This window comes from Tachypleus tridentatus, chromosome 1 (assembly GCF_004210375.1).
Source record: "Tachypleus tridentatus isolate NWPU-2018 chromosome 1, ASM421037v1, whole genome shotgun sequence".
Classification (NCBI taxonomy): domain Eukaryota; kingdom Metazoa; phylum Arthropoda; class Merostomata; order Xiphosura; family Limulidae; genus Tachypleus; species Tachypleus tridentatus.
Window position 1 is genome coordinate 155,366,518 of NC_134825.1, and position 23,802 is coordinate 155,390,319.

The 23,802-nt window shown below is 34.8% G+C and overlaps 1 protein-coding gene across 3 annotated transcripts in view; it reads right to left on the minus strand.

Moving 5' to 3' along the window:
• The window catches only part of LOC143228130 (visual system homeobox 2-like), a 72,502-nt gene extending 49,241 nt beyond the window's left edge, over window positions 1–23,261 (minus strand). For 2 of the 3 annotated variants that reach the window (XM_076459457.1, XM_076459448.1), the window contains exons 1-2: window positions 22,431–23,261; window positions 13,943–14,011 (exon numbers count right to left, since the gene is read on the minus strand). In XM_076459457.1, coding sequence (XP_076315572.1) covers window positions 13,943–14,011; window positions 22,431–22,938 — 577 coding nt within the window. In that variant the 5' untranslated portion in view covers window positions 22,939–23,261. The remainder of the gene's footprint in view (window positions 1–13,942; window positions 14,012–22,430) is intronic. The other variant, XM_076459461.1, reaches the window with a different exon arrangement.
• Window positions 23,262–23,802: the final 541 nt, after the last annotated feature.

Below are 23,802 nucleotides of genomic sequence, written 5' to 3' on the forward strand. Positions count from 1 at the left end.
CAATCCCACTATTTGTTGATGAAAGAGTAGCCCAAGAGTTGGCGGTGGGCGGTGATGACTAGCTGCCTTCCCTCCAGTCTTACATTGCTAAATTAAGAACGGCTAGCGTAAATTATTCCTCGAGTGGTCTTGCGCGAAAATTGAGATCAAGCAAAGCGCGGTATATTAGCGTTAAAGTTCTGTGTCAAAGTAAACGGCTATATTTATTAATAAATCTATAATTAACCGGTTATATTTGAGGATATCCCCTTAGAAAAATGCTATATTTGTTGTACCTAGTTGCTGGCCACACACATGCTATATAAAAAGTTGAAAAAGCAGTTGCGTTGAAATAGCTACATTAATGTGGTCACAGAACCCCACCTTATGTCAACACATTTTAAGCCAAATAACTACTTCACGTGACAGCTAAGAGGTGAGAGTGGATCACGAATATGCCCTCTGGCGGATGTTTGCGTGCATTAGGCCTATTCTGATAGACTGTAGTTAGGGGCGGATGTTTAGCGGACACAAAATAGAGAAAGAAAACCAGGCAGTATTGTCTGCTCAAATTTTACATACAGTTCCAATTAGATTTTCAAATATACATACAAAAAGTGTTACATAAGCCGTGGAAAACGTTACAAAAGTAAGTCTTTTTTATCCTTAGTCGCCATATCTAAAGGAAATGGAAGTGGCCTAGCTTGTATTATGAACATATTCGCGACTTCTTTCTGTGTTTAATCTAGCAACGGAATTACGAAACGGTTTCCCCGATTGCTCAGAAGTTCGAGGACTTAAAGGCTGCAAATCAGGTTTCGATGCTCCTGATAAGCATAGCATAGACAGCCCATTTTGTGACGTTAAGCTTATTAAGAAATAAGTCTTAAGAAACAACATTACTTAACAGCTGTTTCGTATTCGAAGCTCTCAATCTATTAATGACAATATTCGAATTAGGGTATTCTTCTTTCTTTTTACATTTCTGACTATCGTATCTTTAAACACTATTAAGTACCTCATTCAGATCAGTTGAATCTTTCTCTTGACAAGAAAACTTCGTTTTCTGTAACACGTCTGTATTATCACTAGGAGTCAAGTTCATCGATGTGTGGGAAATGAAAAAAAAATTCGATTTTTGTATTAGCACATTTGCTAGGAAAATAAAAATCACTCACCAGTCTGATTATATGAGAAAAACATTAACCATAAATGTGTGAAATTATCGTTAATTAAAATCTCCCTACGTGTAATGTTGTCAACGAGCGGTCTGGTGAGTACAAATTCATAAAAAAATATTTAACGATCATTAGTCGCTTACCATAAGTTCCTTAGGAGGGCGCTTTACAGGTCATTACTTATTTTACTATGGAGTAACAATTCCGATGACAGTAATAAGGACAACATTAAAAACAGAATTGTTCATTTATGAATGTATGCGTCCTATTCAAACTATTTTTGGTTGCAAAGTAAGTCGAGATTAACTTGCTCTGAATAACGGCGTTAATTTGACTTAGGCAACGCTTAATATATTATTCAACCAATTAAATTACCGTAAAGAATAATTACAAATAAAAAAGTCATACAGTATCAAAACTTTATCAATTTATAGCTTTTCGTGAAAGCTTTATATGTCTTTTACTGTATTCCATTACTTTCAGATGCGCATGCGCTTCTCAGGTTTAGATTTTGTGGTTGTATTTTCATATAGTTAAACTGGTTTTATTTGAAAAGATCCTGTGTTTATTTGGTACTCTTTTACCTCATTCGAATCCTTAAGAAAAATGTGAAGGATATTTGTAATGTTATTTAAAAATATATAAATCAATAGAAGAAAAGTGTTTTTCTAATTGCTATGAAATTAAACAAACTGTGTAAGTTAGGTACATCCTACGAGATATAAGAAACGAAAACATGCATACATTTTCGTTTTATTTTAATATAATTCTATTAAGTGAACGTCGATATAAGAGGTTATAATAATGACCGCTAGAGTTCACGTTTTGAAATTATAGAAATATTTGAGCTAACTAGACCACATATTTACTAGGTAAGAAAAGAAAAAACCGGTAAATTAGATGATTACTTGTAAATAAACTCAAATATCAAATAATACTTTAGATTGTTTAACACTGATATTAATATAATTTAATATTCTTTAATGCTATATACTGTAAATAAGTTATAGTAGTCAAAAACTACCTTCATTTCAGCTATTTTGCTCATGGTTTCGTCTGTATTTAATTTCTACTTACCAGTTACACGACTTTCTGTTTCTGTTTATAAACTCACAATTTTTCATATGTAACAGGAATGTAAAAATGTATATGCTCTAACTTCAGACCTTGAAGGACGTAGCGCGTGAATTATCTGTTTGTCAACAAAAACAATTACGGATCACATATTTTGGGATAACACGTATTTTGGGATAACATTCCAGTAACGTCTTTCTTTTTCTTTGTTATTAAACTGTAACCACAGAAACACACATTTCACGTTCTCAAGTACAACCATCGTTTTTAATACGAGTACCTCGTCTGTAACTTTATGAAAGTAAACTTTAGAATATCGATCACTTCATGTTGTCCTTTAGGTTTAACTTTTATAATGTGTGATTTTTTTATAAAATAGAAAGAATTATTTTTTTACTCTCTGTACTTTTACAGAGCAAATTAGATTTATAAATGTGAGGTCTCTAGTCTCTGTAAATGAAAGAACATTTCATAACTGTTTTCATTATTGCAATTTGTCATGATGATTTCGTCTCATATTATCTAATTTATCAAAAACTCTTAATTAATCCCAGAGCATATTCCAATAAGACTATTTTCGGCAATTTTCTGAATTAATTGAACCTTTTACATCTGGTTTCTTCGAGCAAAATGTATTTACAGCTTGAATATTCTGGTTGTAATATGATATTACACTTTTCATTTTATATGACCTATACATATATAATACTTCTCACAACCTAGTAACCAGATAAGATACTGTATATATCATTTCATTGTAAGCTTACTATATAACTGAAGAAGTTGATCATTCTCAGGCCCTGAACCCGGCTGAGCGTGCGTATCCTTGCATGTCAGGCTTTATAGTTCGCGTTCTGTTACTGAGAAAAACAGATTTTAAAAATCCGTATTTAGAGACCTGAGTGCGTTATAAGAGTAACGGTGAAATCCAACTACCAGGTTTAAGAAGACTAGTCCACGTTTAGTTTTATGTAGTGTTCACTAACTGCATTTTCTCTTGTCTATTTCTGTTGAACTAGAGACGGCTAGTGCTGACGGCACTCTTACAGCTTTGCGTGGACTATTCGGCGCCTGCCTTGTGAAAGTGAGTTTTTCTCGGGGTGCCATCGCTCCCGTCCACGCGCAGCAAATTTCGAGGTATTGAACTTACAGATCCCCGTTAATACCTTTATGGCCCTAGGAAAGGGTTGTTAAATGGTTTGTCGAAAGTTGTCGATTTCAGGAAGCCTGGACTTTGTGCTTTGTTTTTTTTTCTGCTTCTTCAATTCTATCCCAGAAATTCAAAATTATTTTTTAAAAAATCCTTTTACAGCTTACCTGAAATGAAAGAACACTGTCACCGAATGTAATATCTTACGAGCAGGAGCAGGAAAAAAGGGTGGTGTCAATGTTCCTGAACACCTCAGCTGAGGAAAGTGTTTATTTATTTCCTTTAAAACTAAATTCTTGCCATGTTTAAATAAATAAAAAATCAAATTTGAAAGAAATTCAACAAAAACAAAAGTACTTGCTGTTCTGGATGTTTATGTTTTAAGCTTGCAATGTACAAGCCGAGATTACGAGTCGAGGGTTCGAATGCCTGTCATATCAAACACGCTTGCCCTTTTAGCCGTGGGAACTTTATAATGTAACGGTCAACCCCACTATTCGTTGGTAAAATAGTAGCCTAAGAGTTGGCGATAGACGTTGATGACTAGCTGCCTTCCCTCTAGTGTTACGCTGCTAAATAAGAGACAGCTGGCGCAGATAGCCCTCGTGTAGCTTTGCGCTAAATTCAAAACAAATCGAACCAAGTACATTGCCCTTTAAAAGTCACATTCTATCATTCGCTTCATCGAATAAGTCTGTATATATAATTTTAAACAAACCTCTATATATAAATACATACCCATGAACACGTGTATTTTTGAACAACTCTGTTTCATACATTGCAAACTATCTATATAAGCTTAGGGGCAAAAGTTTAGAAGTTTGTTTAACTGGACTTGTCTTTGTTTTTTAGGGTTTGTTTTTTTTTTTGGGGGGGGTATTTCGAAAATCTTGTACTTAATGCTTCGGCAGTTTGTGCTTTCAACCAATCATTATGTCAGAAGCAAAGAATTTGATATACAGTGGGCGGAGAAATTGCAACGTCTTAACGATATTAGAAGAAAACACACTAAAACTTATTAATTCAAATGTTACATATAAACTTTCTCGTAGACGGTAAGTGACTGAGACATTCTGTATTAGCTCCTGGCTGTAAGAAAGTAGTACATAAAGAACTTTTAATTAAACCGGACGGAACCAGGAAAAATCAAACAAGCAATCTAACGTTTATCAAGTAAATTAAAGGTGACGCTAACAGAGAGAATTAAATTACCCCTTTAACCAGCTTATTTCACGAGCGAAAATCATTACTGTGGACCTGTGTGCACTGATTAATACTAATGGTACATCATTATACGATAAGTTGAAGAGTGCTAAGGGTTTTCTAGACGAGAATTTATTTGGATAGACAATCATGCGCTCTAAGTCATGAAGAATATAAAGATTGGGAAATATAATTGCATAACTAAAACGTCTAGTAAAATGTAAGAAGAAGCTTGTTTCGTGTATTTTGATAGTTCCGCAAGAGGGCCCAAGATTCGGTTGTTTTCGGATTTCGCGCAAAGATACACCAGGGTTATCTGCGCTAGCTATCCCTAATTTAGCAGTGTAAGACTAGAGGATTTGTTTGTTTGTTTTTGAATTTCGCACAAAGCTACTCAAGGGCTATCTGTGCTAACCGTCCCTAATTTAGCAGTGTAAGACTAGAGGGAAGGCAGCTGGTCATCACCGCCAACTCTAGGGCTACTCTTTTACCAACAAATAGTGGGATTGACCGTCACATTATAACGCCCCCACAGCTGAAAGGGCGAGCATGTTTGGTGTGAAGGGGATGCGAACCCGCGAACCTCAGATTACGAGTCGCACGCCTTAACACGCTTGGCCATGCCGGGCCCCAAGACTAGAGGAAAGGAAGCTAGTAATCACCATCCAACACCAACTTTTGGGCTACTCTTATAACAACCAATAATAAAACTGATCGTCACGTTATAACGTCCCTACCGATAGAAGAGAAAGAATAGGTGGTGTGAGGTTGATTTGAATCCGCGCCCCTAACATTACGAGTAGAGCTCCCCAACCGCCTAGCCATGGTGGGCCTATAAATAATGGCTCGTTTTGGCTGATAAGATTAATACCAGCTAAATCTACACTCATTTGTCATTGTGTAAAATTTGTCCTGCGATATGAACACATAAATCTGTATCAACAACACACTGCAAAGAAATTCCGAAAGCAATTAAAGTAGGTGGAAAGTTCAATGGCAATGAAAACACTCTTTCGTGTATAAATAAAATACACCCCACTAGAATTATTGTATCTCCACAGTGTCACGTGTTGAAATTCTGGAGAAAATGTTTATTGAAACACCTACACGGTATAGATTTCATATTCAAACACAACGCCAGTCATCTTCTCGATGACTTACAATTATAGATAACAAAAGAGCAGCAGGTTTGATAAACGTAAAATGCGTAAAGGAATTGAAATAACAATTTTGTTTACCAAATAAACTTTTTTTTATTAAATTTTTATTTCGCTATGATAATTTTCAGTAAGTAAAGTTAAAATAACCATGACTTTTAGCGTCAGTTAAATCTCTTCACGTGATAACAAAGTGAAATATTTAAGACAGCTTTTACACTTACTAACAACGTGCAATCCTGAAGAAGACGAAACTTATATATACGTTCTTCGCTCTATATTTTTATATGAATATAGCCCTTAAGTTAGTATGTTAAAATTAAGTCTGTCCATAGTTAATGCTATTCTGAAGGAGGAACTGACATAAAATCTGAATACGGAGTAAGACGAGTTCTGAAAGTACACAAGAGAAATTCATGATTGGTACCAGGTAGGACCACTTCTGAATAAGATACAATATAGGGTTTGTTGAATATGTTTCGAACATTTGAAATGCATTTTGGTTTTTGGTTGGAATACTTCTGAGAAAAGGTGCATAAGTTTGGTGTTAGGAGGGGATAGTTCTGATTAAAAAATAAGTACATACGTTTAGTGTTAGGACGGAATTCATCTGAAAAAAATAAGTACATACGTTTAGTGTTAGGAGAGGGTAGTTCTGGTAAAAATGTACGTAAGTATGATGTTTGGTGAGAATGCCTCTGATGTACGTAAGTATGATGTTTGGTGAGAATGCCTCTGATGTACGTAAGTATGATGTTTGGTGAGAATGCCTCTGATGTACGTAAGTATGATGTTTGGTGAGAATGCCTCTGATGTACGTAAGTATGATGTTTGGTGAGAATGCCTCTGATGTACGTAAGTATGATGTTTGGTGAGAATGCCTCTGATGTACGTAAGTATGATGCTTGGTGAGAATGCCTCTGATGTACGTAAGTATGATGTTTGGTGAGAATGCCTCTGATGTACGTAAGTATGATGTTTGGTGAGAATGCCTCTGATGTACGTAAGTATGATGTTTGGTGAGAATGCCTCTGATGTACGTAAGTATGATGTTTGGTGAGAATGCCTCTGATGTACGTAAGTATGATGTTTGGTGAGAATGCCTCTGATGTACGTAAGTATGATGTTTGGTGAGAATGCCTCTGATGTACGTAAGTATGATGTTTGGTGAGAATGCCTCTGATGTACGTAAAGTATGATGCTTGGTGAGAATGCCTCTGATGTACGTAAGTATGATGTTTGGTGAGAATGCCTCTGATGTACGTAAGTATGATGTTTGGTGAGAATGCCTCTGATGTACGTAAGTATGATGTTTGGTGAGAATGCCTCTGATGTACGTAAGTATGATGTTTGGTGAGAATGCCTCTGATGTACGTAAGTATGATGTTTGGTGAGAATGCCTCTGATGTACGTAAGTATGATGTTTGGTGAGAATGCCTCTGATGTACGTAAGTATGATGTTTGGTGAGAATGCCTCTGATGTACGTAAGTATGATGCTTGGTGAGAATGCCTCTGATGTACGTAAGTATGATGTTTGGTGAGAATGCCTCTGATGTACGTAAGTATGATGTTTGGTGAGAATGCCTCTGATGTACGTAAGTATGATGTTTGGTGAGAATGCCTCTGATGTACGTAAGTATGATGTTTGGTGAGAATGCCTCTGATGTACGTAAGTATGATGTTTGGTGAGAATGCCTCTGACTATAGAATTACCCCAGGTTGTATGATGTAAGGTAGGGATATCTTTGATGTCAAGTAAAAATACCTCTAGCTAAAGAAGTGTCTATAGCTGATGTCAGTTCGGAATACCTCTTACAAAAGAAAAATACAGGATAGATGTCAGGTAGGAGTTTTGTGGTTGTTGGATTATAGAGGGTGGTAGAAATATCTCTTAGTAAAAAGAATATAGGATTGATGTTGACTTCAAGTGGGTTTCTCGTCATCGTGAACTATGTGTGTATGTATATATATATATACGTTTCGCGTTAATTTCGAATAACTATTTTGACAAGTGGAAATACAAGGTGGGATTGAAGAAAAAATATACCTGAGAAAAGAATAAACGAGTTAGGTGAAATAACATTAACGTGACATAAGAGATGTCAAATACCTTTAAAAATATTGAAAATAAAGGAAAATATTGTATTTGATATGAATTGGTAGGAAACACAGTTGATTGTACGAATAACTATGACAGAAAAGAAATACGAAGTTAATTGTATGAATAACTGACAGAAGAGAAATACGTGGATGATGGCATAAGTAACTGTCACAGAAATGGAATACGTAGTTATGAGTAATTACAATAAAAGTAGAATACGCAGTTGATGGTATAAGTTACAGTAAAAGAAGTAGAATACAAATATGGCAGTGTGGGTAGTTATGATAGAAATGGAATACAAAGGTTGCAGTGTGGGTAGTTATGATAGAAATGGAATACAAAGGTTGCAACGTGGGTAGTTATGAGAGAAATGGAATACAAAGGTGGCAGCGTGGGTAATTATGATATAAATGGAATACAAAGGTTGCAGTGTGGATTATTGTAATAGAAGTGGAATACAAGGATGGTAGTGTGGAACATAAGATTGGTATCAGGTATAGTTATCATTTTCTATATAGTTTAACGTAGTTTCCCCGAAATCAGTATTTCTGTCATATAATAATTATAACCTTAGGTTTGTCTTAAAGGAGCAAACCCTTGATAATAGTTAAAATTTGGTAAAAATACTCCATAGTATCGCCAGAAGATAAAACTAAATAAAATTATAAACATATGAAAACTTATAAACCGATCAAGATTGATACAACTAAACTTGAATAAATATTTTACCTCTCAGAGATAAAATAATGTAGTGGAATATGTTTAGTCAGAGTTTTATTTGTTCCATTTTATTTTCTATATCCTTCAGGGGGTAATAGATAATTGTTTGTTTTGGAATTTCGCACAAAGTTACTCGAGGGCTATCTGTGCTAGCCGTCCCTAATTTAGCAGTGTAAAACAAGAGGGAAGGCAGATAGTCATCACCACCCACCGCCAACTCTTGGGCTACTCTTTTACCAACGAATAGTGGGATTGACCGTCACATAATAACGCCCTCACGGCTGAAAGGACGAGCATGTTTGGTGTGAAGGGGATTCGAATCCGTTATCCTCGGATTGCGAGTCGAGTGCCTTAACCACTTGGCCATGCCGGGCCTCCCACCGGGGGTCCCAGACGCAGAAGATTCGTTTATCAAAATTATTTGCAATGTTGGGTAAAATATGTAAATAATAGATATTTCTTGGAACAAATGAGGTTGAAATGTGACTTTACGGCGGCGAGTTTTAAAATAAATAAATGTATATGTGTTTTAGAATGTTTGATTCTTTTGAATAATCAAAGTGTATTTTTCTTAGTTCTGTTCATAATCTAGTTGGAAAAGTGAGTATTTTCTGTGTCGGGAACAACAAGGATACTCATTGATCATACAACGAGTTAACGCGAAGCTTCCGTCAATCAAAGTCTGGTCCCTAGTGATTGAAACTCGCTGTAGTTTGCACAGAATCTAACCCACCCCCACCCCTCACGATCTCCCTCAATCCTCTGGAAATTAAAGTAAAAGCTCTTGAAACATCAGTGAATCATTCTGCACTTTGTGAAGTTATCGACGTTGATTCTTTTTCTCTGATACAACTTGGTAGTTCCAGAACTGAAAATTTTACGACCCCAAACGTCCCGTGCAATATTAACCGCAGTCTTCACTTGGCTTAGCGAATCCTAACGCGATAGACAACGTACGACTCGGCGTTATCATTGCCACATTAAAACAGTCGTGAGTGTCTAGTTTTTTTTCAATCTTTATTGAGAAAAATCTGGAAAGCTTTTTTAAGATCCGAAGGAGCACTTTCAAGATAACAGAAATTACATTAGAAAACGTGTCCTTGTTCTTGTCGGTTAAACAAAGAAACACGATCGAAAATTGATGGATTGAATGAATTTCTTGTTTTGTAAGTTTGATTTTGGCAACAAAATCTTTACTTGTATTGGTTTAGTTGTGGCAGGGAATTAGGAAAAACAAAGAAACACTGCTTTCACCCTGTAGTGTTATTATTGTTAGAGTTTGAAACTATTAAATTACATTTCATGAGTACTTAGTTCAGTGGCGAATTTTTAACGTCAAAGCCTAATTCGGAGCAGGTATCGCGAAATCTAGTTATAAGATAAGCTATATGACTGTAATGGAAGTAAACTGATCCAAAGGTGCAGAATATGTATATAAGTTGGTGGTGTACAATGGTACTGTGAGTTTGACAGAGAAGAAACGTACCAAAGGTGCAGAATATGTATATAAGTTGGTGGTGTACAGTGGTACTGTGAGTTTGACAGAGAAGAAAACAAACCAAAGGTGCAAAATATGTATATAAGTTGGTGGTGTACAGTGGTACTGTGAGTTTGGCAGAGAAGAAACGCAACCAAAGGTGCAGAATATGTATCTAAGTTGGTGGTGTACAGTGGCACCGTGAGTTTGACAGAGAAGAAACGTACCAAAGGTGCAGAATATGTATATAAGTTGGTGGTGTACAGTGGTACTGTGAGTTTGACAGAGAAGAAACGTACCAAAGGTGCAGAATATGTATATAAGTTGGTGGTGTACAGTGGTACTGTGAGTTTGACAGAGAAGAAACGTACCAAAGGTGCAGAATATGTATATAAGTTGGTGGTGTACAGTGGTACTGTGAGTTTGACAGAGAAGAAACGTACCAAAGGTGCAGAATATGTATATAAGTTGGTGGTGTACAGTGGTACTGTGAGTTTGACAGAGAAGAAACGTACCAAAGGTGCAGAATATGTATATAAGTTGGTGGTGTACAGTGGTACTGTGAGTTTGACAGAGAAGAAACGTACCAAAGGTGCAGAATATGTATATAAGTTGGTGGTGTACAGTGGTACTGTGAGTTTGACAGAGAAGAAACGTAAGTTGGTCGGTTGATATATTTAGTTCTCTGATCATTTTAAAATCGCACCGCAAAACATTAACTGCTGTTTTCCTTAAAAGTAGCCCTCCAGTGGCTCAGCGGTATATCTGCGGAGTTACAACTCTAAAAACCGGGTTTCGATACCTGTGATGGGTAGAGCACAGATGGCCCTTTGTGTAGCTTTGTGTTCAATTCAAAATAACGACAACAATCCTCAAAAGTAATTTCACATTGTTATGGGTCAAATGTCACACACTTTTCTACCGAAAAGCAAAACTTAAAACGTTTAAAGAAACCACAAAACAAAACAACAACTATCGATAAACTCAGCAAAATGTATTACAGTCGCTCATATTATGTATAGACAATGTGTTTGTTTACAGCCATCCATGTTTCAGTGTCACAGATTTTGTAAATAACTGTTTAACTCTGATGTCATCACACTCAAACCTTAAAGTACTAATACAATAAAAAAAAATTATTACTTTTTTCTGGGATTCTTAAGTAAATTAAAATGATTATTATAAAGATTGTTGTTGTTTTGAATTAAGCACAAAGCTACACAATGCGCTATCTGTGCTCTGCCCACCACGGGTATCGAAACCCGGATTTTAGCGTTGTAAGTCTGTAGCCATACAACTGAGCCACTAGAAGCTAATATAAAGAGTATTAGTTGTTGTTTTCTTAGTAGAAAGCTACACGATGATGTACCCTCACCCTCTCCACCACAAGTAATCGAACCCTGCATCACTGTATTGAAAGTCTGTAAACTTATCGCTGATTCACCGAATCAGTTTTTAGAATAAATTAATGATGTACCACCAGGAATTTTTCTCTTTAGCTTTGAACTCTTGACTGAAAAAAAATGTTCCTGATAGCTATTCTACTTTGAAATACATTCTATTTCAGCCCTTCAAAAAAATGGCGATTTCAAGAAATAGACACTAAAACAATAACAAAAGTAAAACCAAAAGACTGAAGTGTTACGTGGACCAAGCTGGTGTTACGTGAACCAAGCTGCCTAAAAATTTCATTCCAATTAGAATTCGTGAAGCTGCTATTGAGTGAGAAAATTGATATGAATAACGAGTGAAAATGAGTGAAATAAAAAGTTTTAGAATATCACTCGAACAAGAAACCCGGGAAACCCGGGAAGTTTAGCCAGAAAATCCAGAAACTGAAACGTTTTCTTTGTTAGCAGACAAAGAGATAATCGAACAAAAATCGGAAAAATCAAATATTTAGTGACCGTAGCCCAAGTTTCAACTTTAACTCTTGCCTGGTTATTGATACAGGTTAAACACTTCAACCTACCCATTGTTTTTCTTTTAGTCAAACGTTAGAGATTAGCCAAAACATTTTATGTGTATGTATATATTTATGTATATAGAAACTGAACGTTAAATTTAAGTTGGACGTTTTTCATACTGGCGTTACTTTCCAGTATTTCACATAATAATAGGACAATATTAAATAATATATCGATGTTGCGAGTTGGAAACTAAAAGCCAACCAGAGAGATAAGCAGGGTGAATTTTATTCTGGTGGGTTATGGGCTTTCTTTCTTTGGAGAACCGGCATCGCTAGTGAGCTTCTAGGGCAGAAACGGTTCAAGAATTTCATAAGTATCAATATGAAGCTATAAAACATGGTTTAGTCACAGTTCAGTAACCAGACATAACATAATCTTTATATCTTTATTATAGTAGTCAAGAAACGTGACTTTTATCAAGTTGACGAGGAGTCGTCACGAGGGGGGGGTTCTCTTGTTCAACAATGTTGTACTCATCAAATATTTAGATCTCAGGGTAATATACTTCAATCAGTTTGTTAAGCATGCAACAAGACGGTATCCATAATTAAATATTAATCAAAATTTAGTCAAGTATTTAATTTTCGTAAAATTTTAAAAGACATTTTGATAAACAAATCCTGGACAGCCACGTGAACAGACACGTTCATAAGGTCATTTCCTGCACGGATCGCAATAACAACAAAAAAAAAAAAAAGATTCGTATTTATTTATAAGTTATTCCTATGCGCATCCTTGTTTTTAATTTCGGTTTTCATTAACGCAGTAGTAATTTGTTTAATTTGATATAAAAAATAACACAACTTCCCATACTTTCCTAAAATTCTCAGAAGGTGAATGTTTTTACAAAAATTAAGTTCACTATACATGGTTCTTACATATTTATATGTATATACATATTAGCTGGCCACTTTCTAAGAAATCTGTTACAATGTAGTGACATGTAGCAAACTTTGTAATAATGTATAATAAGCCTAAGATGACATGTGACAAACTGTGTAATAATAATATGTAAAAAGCTGCGTAATAATATGTAACGACAATGTAGCGACGAAGAGTGTAGTTCAGCTCTGGCTGGTTCATTTTTGTAATTTTCGTTCTGAATCGCTGTTTGGTTAAAACTAAATTAAACTCTGACCAAAGAAACGATTTTTTTTGTTTCTCACATAAAAAGTTCGTAATTTTTCATTTGGTTAAGGTATTAGTTTTGCTTTTAAATACTATATGAAGCGTAGAAACATTCTTTTCTAAAGACGTCTCATAAGTTGGACGTAGTAATAAGCTGTGTAATGTCCTGTAATATACTGTCTAGTGACATTTAATAAACCATACAATGATATATTTACTAAACTGTATAACGTCATTGCATTAATTGTTTAGTAATGGATGATAATCTATACAGTGATACTAATAAATTAAAAAGTGATATTTAGTAAACTATGTAATGTCTTGTGATATTAATACGTTATACAGTGACATTTCATAAGTTGTGTAGTGTCATGTAATAAGCTATGCGGTAACATATGATAAGCTGTAAAATTGGTTTTACACGAAAATGCTAAAAATAAAGACCAGTATTATACCTTGCTGTCTGTGTAAATTATAATGTCTTATAAAAAAATTTGACCAGTTGTTCATTTTTAAAGTTTGCACTAAGTACTCTCATACATACATAATTAAAGCAACGGTACGTCAAGCAGACCTTTAGACTACATGAACTGTCGTTCGACATTTGAATAATTTCTACAAATCAGAGTTTTACAAGTAAGTTTAATAGGATAACAGCCATATAAATGAGAGTTTCTAATTTCAATCAACCTCCTTACACACGTATTTCGATTAATTATTTTCAAATAAAATAAGGATGATTCATTGAGATTTGTTGAAGATCCCTTAAACTTGCTTCAACAATGAGACCAATCAAATACTTACCATACTTCTGTTCTTCCGTTTCGTGACAAATACTAGATGGGGTGGAAAACTCGTACTGCCAAAACGAATCTATAATGGAAAGAGCAGAAAAGAATCGCAGAAAAACCAATAAAAAGAACCAATCAGATACTATAACAGAATTAAATAAAACAAGCTGATTTTACAAGCTTCGATCATTGTAGTACAATGAAAACAACAAAAGAATGAGTTACAATGTATTAAAGACTTAACTGATAGCAAGTAGCAACATCAGGTTTAAACAAAACTCGTGTCGGTTATCATCCGTATAAAAATGACAGTTTCGTAAAAAAAGAAAAGCACATCGAAGTAATGGATCCAAACTTAAAAACGGTATTACGTTAGAGTTAATTTTTATTGTGTAACGTAAAAAAAATCTAGCTTTTTTGTGTATGCTATACAAATTCATCGTGATGACATTCAAGACTCCATAAATCATTTGTTTAAAGCGCACGCCTTGTTGGATCAACCAATAAGCTGAAAATTCGTCAACCTTTTGATGCATATTCACAAAATTCAGCAAAAATGAACTTAAAAAAGAAGTTTAATCTGACAGTCAACCACGATTATGATTATTTCTGTATTGTCGTCGACAGATTCGTATAGTTTTGTATCAAGCTGTTTTTTTCAGGTGTATTAATACGTTATTTATGTGTTCCAGTGAAAATTTCCTTCTAAAGTTTTCACAGCTATAACAAAAAGAAATTCCGAACATGCAGAAACGAAATCAAACTCAGTTCTGTTGTGTTTAATTGGTGTAGGAACTCTTTCTGTTCTCGCATTCGAACGTTGCGTAAAATCACTATTTACTTCACAGAGAATATATATTTTTCTGCTGAAAAGAAAATCAGATTTAAGCTTTTAATTTGGGCAGAATAAAATAACTAAGTTTCGAAATCCATTGAGGACAAAATTGAACAAATGTATTATTTTTTAACAAAAAAAGAAAGAATCGGTTTTAATTACGTTTTAAAGTGTCTTGGGACGGATACTTTTTTACTCCATAACTGTTGCTCGTGCAATCTCCTCGAGCCAAATTAACAACGCGGCCGCATTTGTACGTAATAAACCAAGCTGAAGATGCTAATCAAACACAAAAAAGAATTTCAGGAAACTGTAATCTGTGACTTCTTACAATAAACGGATTTACTTATTCTAGTTTTGAAATCCAAATTATTTCTAACAGCGTTACTACGGTTTGACATGTCGTTACTTTAGTTGCAAAACAGTTTTGTATCTGAGCCCCAATTAACACGCCGTGCTTAGGCTTAGAAAATGATAAAAAAATCATATAATTTATAGATTACAATAACTTACCTCGTGTGTTTCGATAGATAAAATGTTTGTGTAAAAACCAATTCAAACTTTTAAGTCCTAAAAGAATAATATCTCATTTTAACTTTTGGTTATGATAAGTTAAAGGCAAATGAAATCATAGATTGCTAAAATTAGTTCATTTTAATTTTAGATATATGCCCAAAGCTGCAGAAGGGCTCACTGCGCTAGCTGTCGCTAATTTGGAACTGATAGACTAGGAGAAAGGCAGCCAGTTGACAACACCCACAGCCAAATTTGTAATAGTACATAGTTGGTTTGCCGGCCACTCATACGTCTTACATAAAAGGTTTTATTGCATATTTTTAAAAAGTTATTTTTTAAAAAATTAAAATGGCATCTGCTATAAACTCGTTGGTATAAAATACAGATTGGTGCTTTGAAAGCCAAATTGTCTCTGAATTAATGTCTTCTACAGGATATTCAAAAATCTCCTTCGTTAACGGAAGCCTACAATAACATTGTAATTTTCCATAAAAGCTTTATACACATAGGTTAGATTTTGGTTAATATGTACTATCATATAACAGCAAAGATACAACTACACTGTGATCTTAGATTTATCTTCCAATATGTAGTTAGTTTGCTTTTCTGTTAAGCGAAAAACTGCACAATGATATGCTAACCGTAGGGATCGAACCTAGATTTCTAGTATTGTAAGCCGTAAAGCTTATCGTTCTAGTTATAGCGGAGTTTTTATCCAGTTGATCATTTATAAATTTCGCTCCTCAGTTATCGCACTGTATTCCATGCAACTACAAATATTCTGTGTTTTCAAGACTTCAGAAAACTTCCGTCAGTTCATACGTTTTATATTACACCAAGTTTAATATCAAAATAATATTAACCGAACGGCTGCTTTTGTCACGTGCTCGCTTGTCGATTAAATCTACGCCAAAGAAATGGGCGGAAGCTCCCAGAGTACCGCGCTGGAACACGGTTACTGGCCTACACTAAGTTACTAGATCTGTCTTCCTTAAAAACATGAATATCTCTTCATTATTTTTATGTACTTCATTTTCCTTATGCCAGAAAGACAAGAGCCTATATACCACAGATAGGCTGTATTTGACACTGATTAAAACTATCAAGGAGTGGCTTACACTTAGCCAACTTGTCTGTAATCAAACTATTCCATATATCATCGAAATTATGCCAATAATTTCACTATTGTAACTATTTCACTATGTAACTCAAATTTTGTTCCTGGATAGGATGTGTATTTCTTAATTGTTTATGTTGTAAAAGTAGAGAAAATGGCCATTATTCCCTTCAAACTTTGCTTTTGTGACCTGGATAATGAAATTTAGAAATTAACCTATTTTATATGTAAAAACAGGCAATTTTTCACAAATTCATTTACATAAGATCTGAATAAAACAACATATGAATCAAGATTTACATGTATTTATACTAAAGTTATACACAAATGTTTAGAAATGAATAGTTTTTTCGAGATTTACGACTGTAATGTAAATCATTTTCACGTATCAGCCCTAAAATATAGTCTCCCATCATGTTTTCGTTATACGCTCCCAGGTCACAAAAGCAAAGTTTGAAGACAAAAATAGGTCTTTTCCATTTACTTTAGGCATAAGCAATTGATAAATAACACTTTCTGCCCAGGAACAAGAAAAAGTTAAAATTTTGTTACATAGTGTTATCCCCAGTTATACGTATTTACACATGAACCACAGTTTTATAATAATATTTAATATTTTCTTAAGTTTAAAACTCAGATTACATTGTTATAATGTGGGATTACAGTTTAAAACTTACCACGTAGGTAGTTCTTTATGTAATATAAGAATAATTCTACACTAAGACTGAATAAACTTTTGAGCATTCGATAGAACAAAAATGTGGCTTCAAGTTCACGTTTTGTTACCAAAGAATATTAAGAACTAACAAAAACATTAATAACACAGGACTGCGAATTTTAACTTTATAAATGTTGTTTCAGTTTTAATAACGGATTTTTCTTAATTTTGCGACGTAAGGATTTTTTTCGAGGAGGTAAAAAACTCTCATTTAGATCAAATTATCATTTCTTTTACTATAATGAACACTTTTTATTATTACATTTGTTATGTTTTCGTTCTAAAACGATAGATAAAATTATCACGTCGCTATTGGTCTAAAGAAATCTACAGCTACTGGCTGTCAACATTTGAAGCATAAAAAAAAATGTGACCCGATTTAATGGAAATAATTCAGTTATGTAAAAGTATATATATGACATTTCGTAAAAAAATTGATGAAGAAAAATGGATATCTTTTTCGGATTAAGGTTAGAGGAATTACTGTGAAAAGTTCGAGACAGTAAAACCATTGCAGACCTGTATAATCTGTAAATAGAAAGTTAATACCATACGTTGTCAAGTGTAAAATAGTTTAACTTATAATGGCAACGCAATCAGAGAAAATGTTAATATATATTTTTAATATAACAATTTCAATGAACAAATGGAATTTGCACAATATTTCATATTTACAAGGTTCATACTGTACTTGAAAACTAACATTTGAGCACATGCCTGATAACGTCATAGTTTAAACCAGGGGTTCTTAACCAGGGGTGCGAAGATGATTCCCAAGGGGTGCGAGGATGCACATGAATAATTAAAGCAAATCTATATTTTTACATAAGAGTATGCTTTATATTTTTATATTTAAGTTTCCAGGGGGTGCGAGAAATGATTACTGATTTGAAAGGGGTGCAAACACTGAAAAAGGTTAAGAACCACTGGTTTAAACGATCCATATTAGGCAAATATGTAGCAGCATCCGTATATTTCATTGGATTACTGCAATATTCAATTTTTACCTGATTTTCATGACTGTTCATTCACTTGTAATATTATTATGTCACAGATTTGCACTGACACCTGTAAGTATTAACGTGATAAGTTTAACAGCATTACCTTTCATTGTATTTCAGTAGTTCTGTGATCGAACACCAGAGGTAGTTAAACATCCAATTCACACAACGAGTTAATAATACACAAGGTGGCTTTAAGCAACGAATAGTTGATATACTTGCTATTGTTTATTACTTTGGTTGCATCCATTAGCTATTAGCCAGTATAATCGTACATCATTTAGTGTTATTAATTAAGTCTCTAGAAACTTTTTGAACTATGTTTCACCAACACAGATAAATAGTTTAACGATGCGCACGAGAAGAAACATCGGGCACGAACTGAAATTTGGAAAATAATTCTATGTTTCGTTTCTGCAGCTGTATAAACCGATGTAGTTACCCAAAATCACGTCACAGTTCCTCGAGTTAATTTGGACCATTTTGTATTAGAGCAACTAAAAATGAAAGAAGACATTTTGCTTTTTTTAATAACGTTTAGATTTAGTTTGAAACTTCTTTTAACCCTATCACTAGAGGGCGCTCCACACAAACCTATTTCCGTAGGTAAATTTCAGGCACGACACAGTAATTTAATATGCTATAAGAGGCTGATATGCTTAATTCTTTTGGATTTCATTTGCATTTTATTACTGAAAACATTGAGATTTACTTTCAAAATTGTGTTAGAGTTTCAGTAATAACAGCGGGCTGGTCGTGGCCTACTAAATAGCTTACCAGACTACGAGTCTGATAGTTCATGGTTTGCGTCCCGTTACTGTTAAAATAATAATGATAATCGCACTCAGCACTCTGGAACTGTGAATGCGTTATAACAGTAGCAGTAAAATTCTATTATTCTACTTTAGTACTCCAAGAGTTGGCGATGGATGCTGCTGACGAGATGCCTTACCTCTAGTCTATCAGTTCAAAATCATCAGCTGAAAACGTTCGAAAAAGACAGTGATTAGTGTATGTTTATGTAATGCTATGCAGGTGTCAATAGGCTTTATATATCTTATCTTTTGATTACTTTGTGTCGCTCTAATTTTATTAATGTTTACAAACTATACGTTGATATTGTGGGAGAACCTTTTAGGTCAAGTAACTTATCAGGCGTTTAACCAATCGTATGCCACCATACACTATAAAAAGTCTTACTTCATTTCACTAAATATGACTTAACAGTTGACAAGAGATTTAATATAATATTAAAAAGACATATGTAAATAATTATATTTTATTTTGATATTAAAGTATTGTAAGCACGAAATTTTGCGTCAGTTTAGTTGTGTTTTGCTATGATAAATCTACTAAGGCTACTTGCTGTCGTCTCTAATTTTGAAGTGCCGACCTAACATTGACCGACAGCCAGCACCAACCTCCAACTCTTGGGCTACGCTTTTACTAACTGATATTAGGGTTGGCCATCATATTATATCGCCCCAACGTCTCAACAAACAAGCATGTTTGGTGCCGGATTTCGATTCTGTGACACGCAGGTTGCGAGTCGAGTGCCCTAACCACCATGCCACGCCAGGAAGTTTAATAACACACTTTATGACGTCATCTTGTCACGATGCTGTCAAACACTTTATGGTAACTAATAATTGTCTGATGGTGCTGTCACATTTTGTGGTATGTAACCAACTATTTTCTCATGATGTTGAGAAGCACGTTATGAAATGTAACCAACTATTATCTTGTGATGTTGTTGTAAAATGTAACCATCTATTGTCTTGTGATGCTGTCAAACACTTTGTGAAATGCCAGACGTAACAATATCTTTATTTAAACAGCATCTACGAACATGTATTGTAAGTTTGCATGTATATATGTGTTGTTTAATATTTTCATAACATTGAAACATATCAAGTGACCTAAGAAGTGTCTTGAATGCATTGTTCACTTTTCTATAACAAACAGAGTCACGCAAGTATATTAGTCTTAAATATGTTTTATAACATTTTACTTCTTTCATGGATAAGTTTCTCTAAGGGTGAACCTAATACCTAGAAATATTCAACTTAAAGTAATTCGAAGACAGAAAGAAACCAATATTCCAACCCAAATAGCTGAATATTAAACGAATTCAAAGAAGTTATCTTTCTCTTTAAAACATAACAGAAACTGGTTAGTTCAATTAATCTACAGTACTTACACTGCTACACATTAAACAATAAAGATTATTGTACATAACAGAACATAAATACTTTACTCATATTAGTTTATGCGTTTATTTGTAATTAAATTCAAAGCTACAAAATAAGCTATCTCTGATCTGTCCACCACAGGTATCAAAATCTGGTTTCTAGCGTCGTAAGTCCGTAAATATGCCGTTATGCCTCCGGGGGGGCTTTATTATGCGAGAATTGATGTGAGGTTTTGTTGTCAGAAGCGAAAATTTGATGATATAAAAGAAAAAGTCTTAGCAAATACGTTTAAAATATACTGTACGAATCTGATAATTTTGAGCCCTACAATAAACGATGGTGAAGTAACCAAAACAGTTATACACTTGGTAATATACGTTTTGTCACTTTTAATCTTCGGGTTTTATCCAAATATTTTCACAAAACGATTTTCTACACAGTTAAATGTGATTCTTTTTGCTAGAATTTTAAGTTTTCAGGTGTGTGTGTGTGTTTTCTTATAGCAAAGCCACATCGGGCTATCTACTGAGATCACCGAGGGGAATCGAACCTCTGATTTTAGCGTTGTAAATCCGGAGACTTACCGCTATACTATCGGGAGGCTAAGTTTTCACCTAACAAAATTTGTTATTACTAAGCAATGATGGAATTAATTTAGAACCAAAGGATAGCAATTACTATCAGACTAAAATGAGGGATAAAAATCACTGAAAATTCATACAACGAACAGATGCGATGTGTGCAAGTTGAAACTTAAAAGAGAATCCTAGTTTATTAGAATAAGTTTTATGTATCATGTTGATAAATCATTTAACACAGAGAATCTTGTATTCGATATCCTATTCTAACGCTTTCAAAAAATGGGTGTAAATATTTGCATCGAATCAGTTTTAAATCACGTACTAATAGAAACCTGTGCTTGCATCTCAATATCAAACTATTAACATATAAATGTAAATTACAAGAAGTAATCATAGAAAGTCCTGAGTGTTGAACAAAAATAAAAACGATACTTCTACTATGTTAATATTTAACACATAACATCATGAACGCTACATTATCGTTTTGTCTTAATATATACACATTTTAAAGTATATTTTAATTTAAAAAACGAGCTAATTTCATAAGAATCATATTCAAAGAAATTATAACGAAACTGTTGACTATTTACTGTTAACTAGTTAGATAATCTCAGTTCTTAACCACTATATTGTTTCTCTTAGATGAAAGACATATCTGGTATGTTTCTGCAGGTGCTCCCTTAATCCTACAACGTATCAATTCCCAGCTTCAGAATTTATTCTATAATCAGACCAACAACGAATCTGTTCTTAATATCATCATGTGTCCTCCTGTCAGACCTACAACGTATCAGCTCCTAACTTCACGTGCTCTCTCGCCAAACATGAAACGTAATAATTTCTAGTTTTAGAAAATGATCCGTAGTGGGAAACACAACATACCAGTTCTTATCTTGAACATGTACTCTCATATCGTAAGACCTACAGTGCACCAGTTTTTACCTTCAGCAAACACTCCTTAGTTCTGATCTAAAACGTGTCAATTCTTATCTTCAGCATATACTCCTTAGCCTACGACGTGCCAGTTGTTAAAACCGCACGCTAGCCCTTCTAAGCCGTTGAAGCCAAAATTGTATATTTTCAAGCCTCACAAAATAGTATTAGAGCGAATAATATACTATTACGTAGTTGTAAGTATTACAAATTTGAAAGTTTTTAACGTTCTTAACTCTGAGCTCGTGTTCCTCAAATTCGTGAGTGATATGTTAAGACAGTTTTAACTGAATAGTCTATAAGACATTTCTTGCGTCAACGTCTACAACAGGCAGTAAATGTGGAACTTCTTAAAACTGTTCAGTGTTTAGTTTTTGTTTCTCTAAGACACAAGTGTAGAACAACAACACTATGATTACCTGGTTTAGTGATACCACGTTTTCGTAAGCTTAAAAAATATCGAACTTTAACAAGAATTTATTTCGCATGACGGATTTGTTATAGGCACATATTTAATGAGAGATATACTGTACAGCTGGGTAAAACAATTTATAGAAGACCACGTGATGTTTCGAAAAAATAGAAAAAGACAACTGGTTCGTCCTTACCTGTCGAACTGTGTTGACGATTACCTGTCGTCGGTTGATCAAGAGTCAACATGGGCATACAACTTGAAATTGGTGCCACTCTGGGCACTCCCGTAACCCCGTGAAGACCCGTAACCCCAGTCATTCCAGACGGGACGGACATACTCGGCATGAAAGCAGCAGGACCGAAGTACATGCGGCTGGGATCTGGGAAACAGTGGGGTGGACCGGGCTGAGTGCCAAGGCCTCTTGGTTGAAACGTGGGGCATGTAGGTCCAGCTACTGGCGTAGGTGCTGTTAACCTTGCCGATGTAGATCGGTGAGAAGAGGGGGAGTTTTCTCTTTGGTTGTCGAGGCCCAGTAACTCTTGAATGGCAAACGGTGTCCGTTGTACGGTGGGACTTCCAAGGCCTGGACCAACATGTTGGGTTACTGACGTGAGTGGAGTGGGATAGGGATTCAAAGTGTTAGGTGCAGAGACGTGAATCGTGCGTCTATCTCCGTGTAATAGATTCATAACAGAAACCATTTTTTTGTCTCCTCAAATAAAATATTGTCTAATAAAAAGTCCACAGAACCTTTATATTTCTTACAAAAACTCTTATTTAACGGAAGGATTTTGAATAAGAATTGCGTCGTAGGCTAGCCTTCAATAAGTCTAATCCATTGACGAATGGCTAGGTGATACGTGCATATTGGAAATTATGCTTAGCGGAACTGCTAAACTTTACCAAACAACGAGGCCAATTTGTTCATTACGAAGAGAGTTAAACCAAGTGAGGGACGATTTGAAATGTGCGTCTGTCTCACATCTTAGTCCTTTAACGTTTGCCTAGAGGCAGAGCCCGAAGATTTAACTCCTCCCATATGTGACGTAAAGCTTAGTGTGTTTGCTTGAACTTGACGTGCTGGTACGCAAGCGCTAGAAATGGGCGGTCCAATGACTTTGGAATTCACTTTTTTCTAGCCTCCTCATACTGTGCATTACATCAACAGAGTTTGCCAAACAACAGTAAGCAACTGTGTGTATTTCTAACTCAGAACTTACATGTGAAAATTTATTGAGAATTGTGTTTACCAAATATTATTTTCTTCTATGAAAACTAATAGATAAAACTTATAAATAGATTTAGGTTTTAGGCTGTATTTCATCTTCGTAAGCGCTCAAGGGAATCATGGCTTCCGCTGCTATGGGGACTCTAAACTAAGTTACAGCCTTTCGAGCTCGTGCCGCCTGCTGAGAAATCGATTGGCTCGTAAGCAGGTAAGTGATTGGCTGTTGCTGTCTCACAGGTAGCGAATTACGTATCTTTATATTACAATATCTTCCTCTTGTGATGAGTTTGACAGATTAATTATAATAGAGACAAGTAGTACCTCATAGGACCAAAGA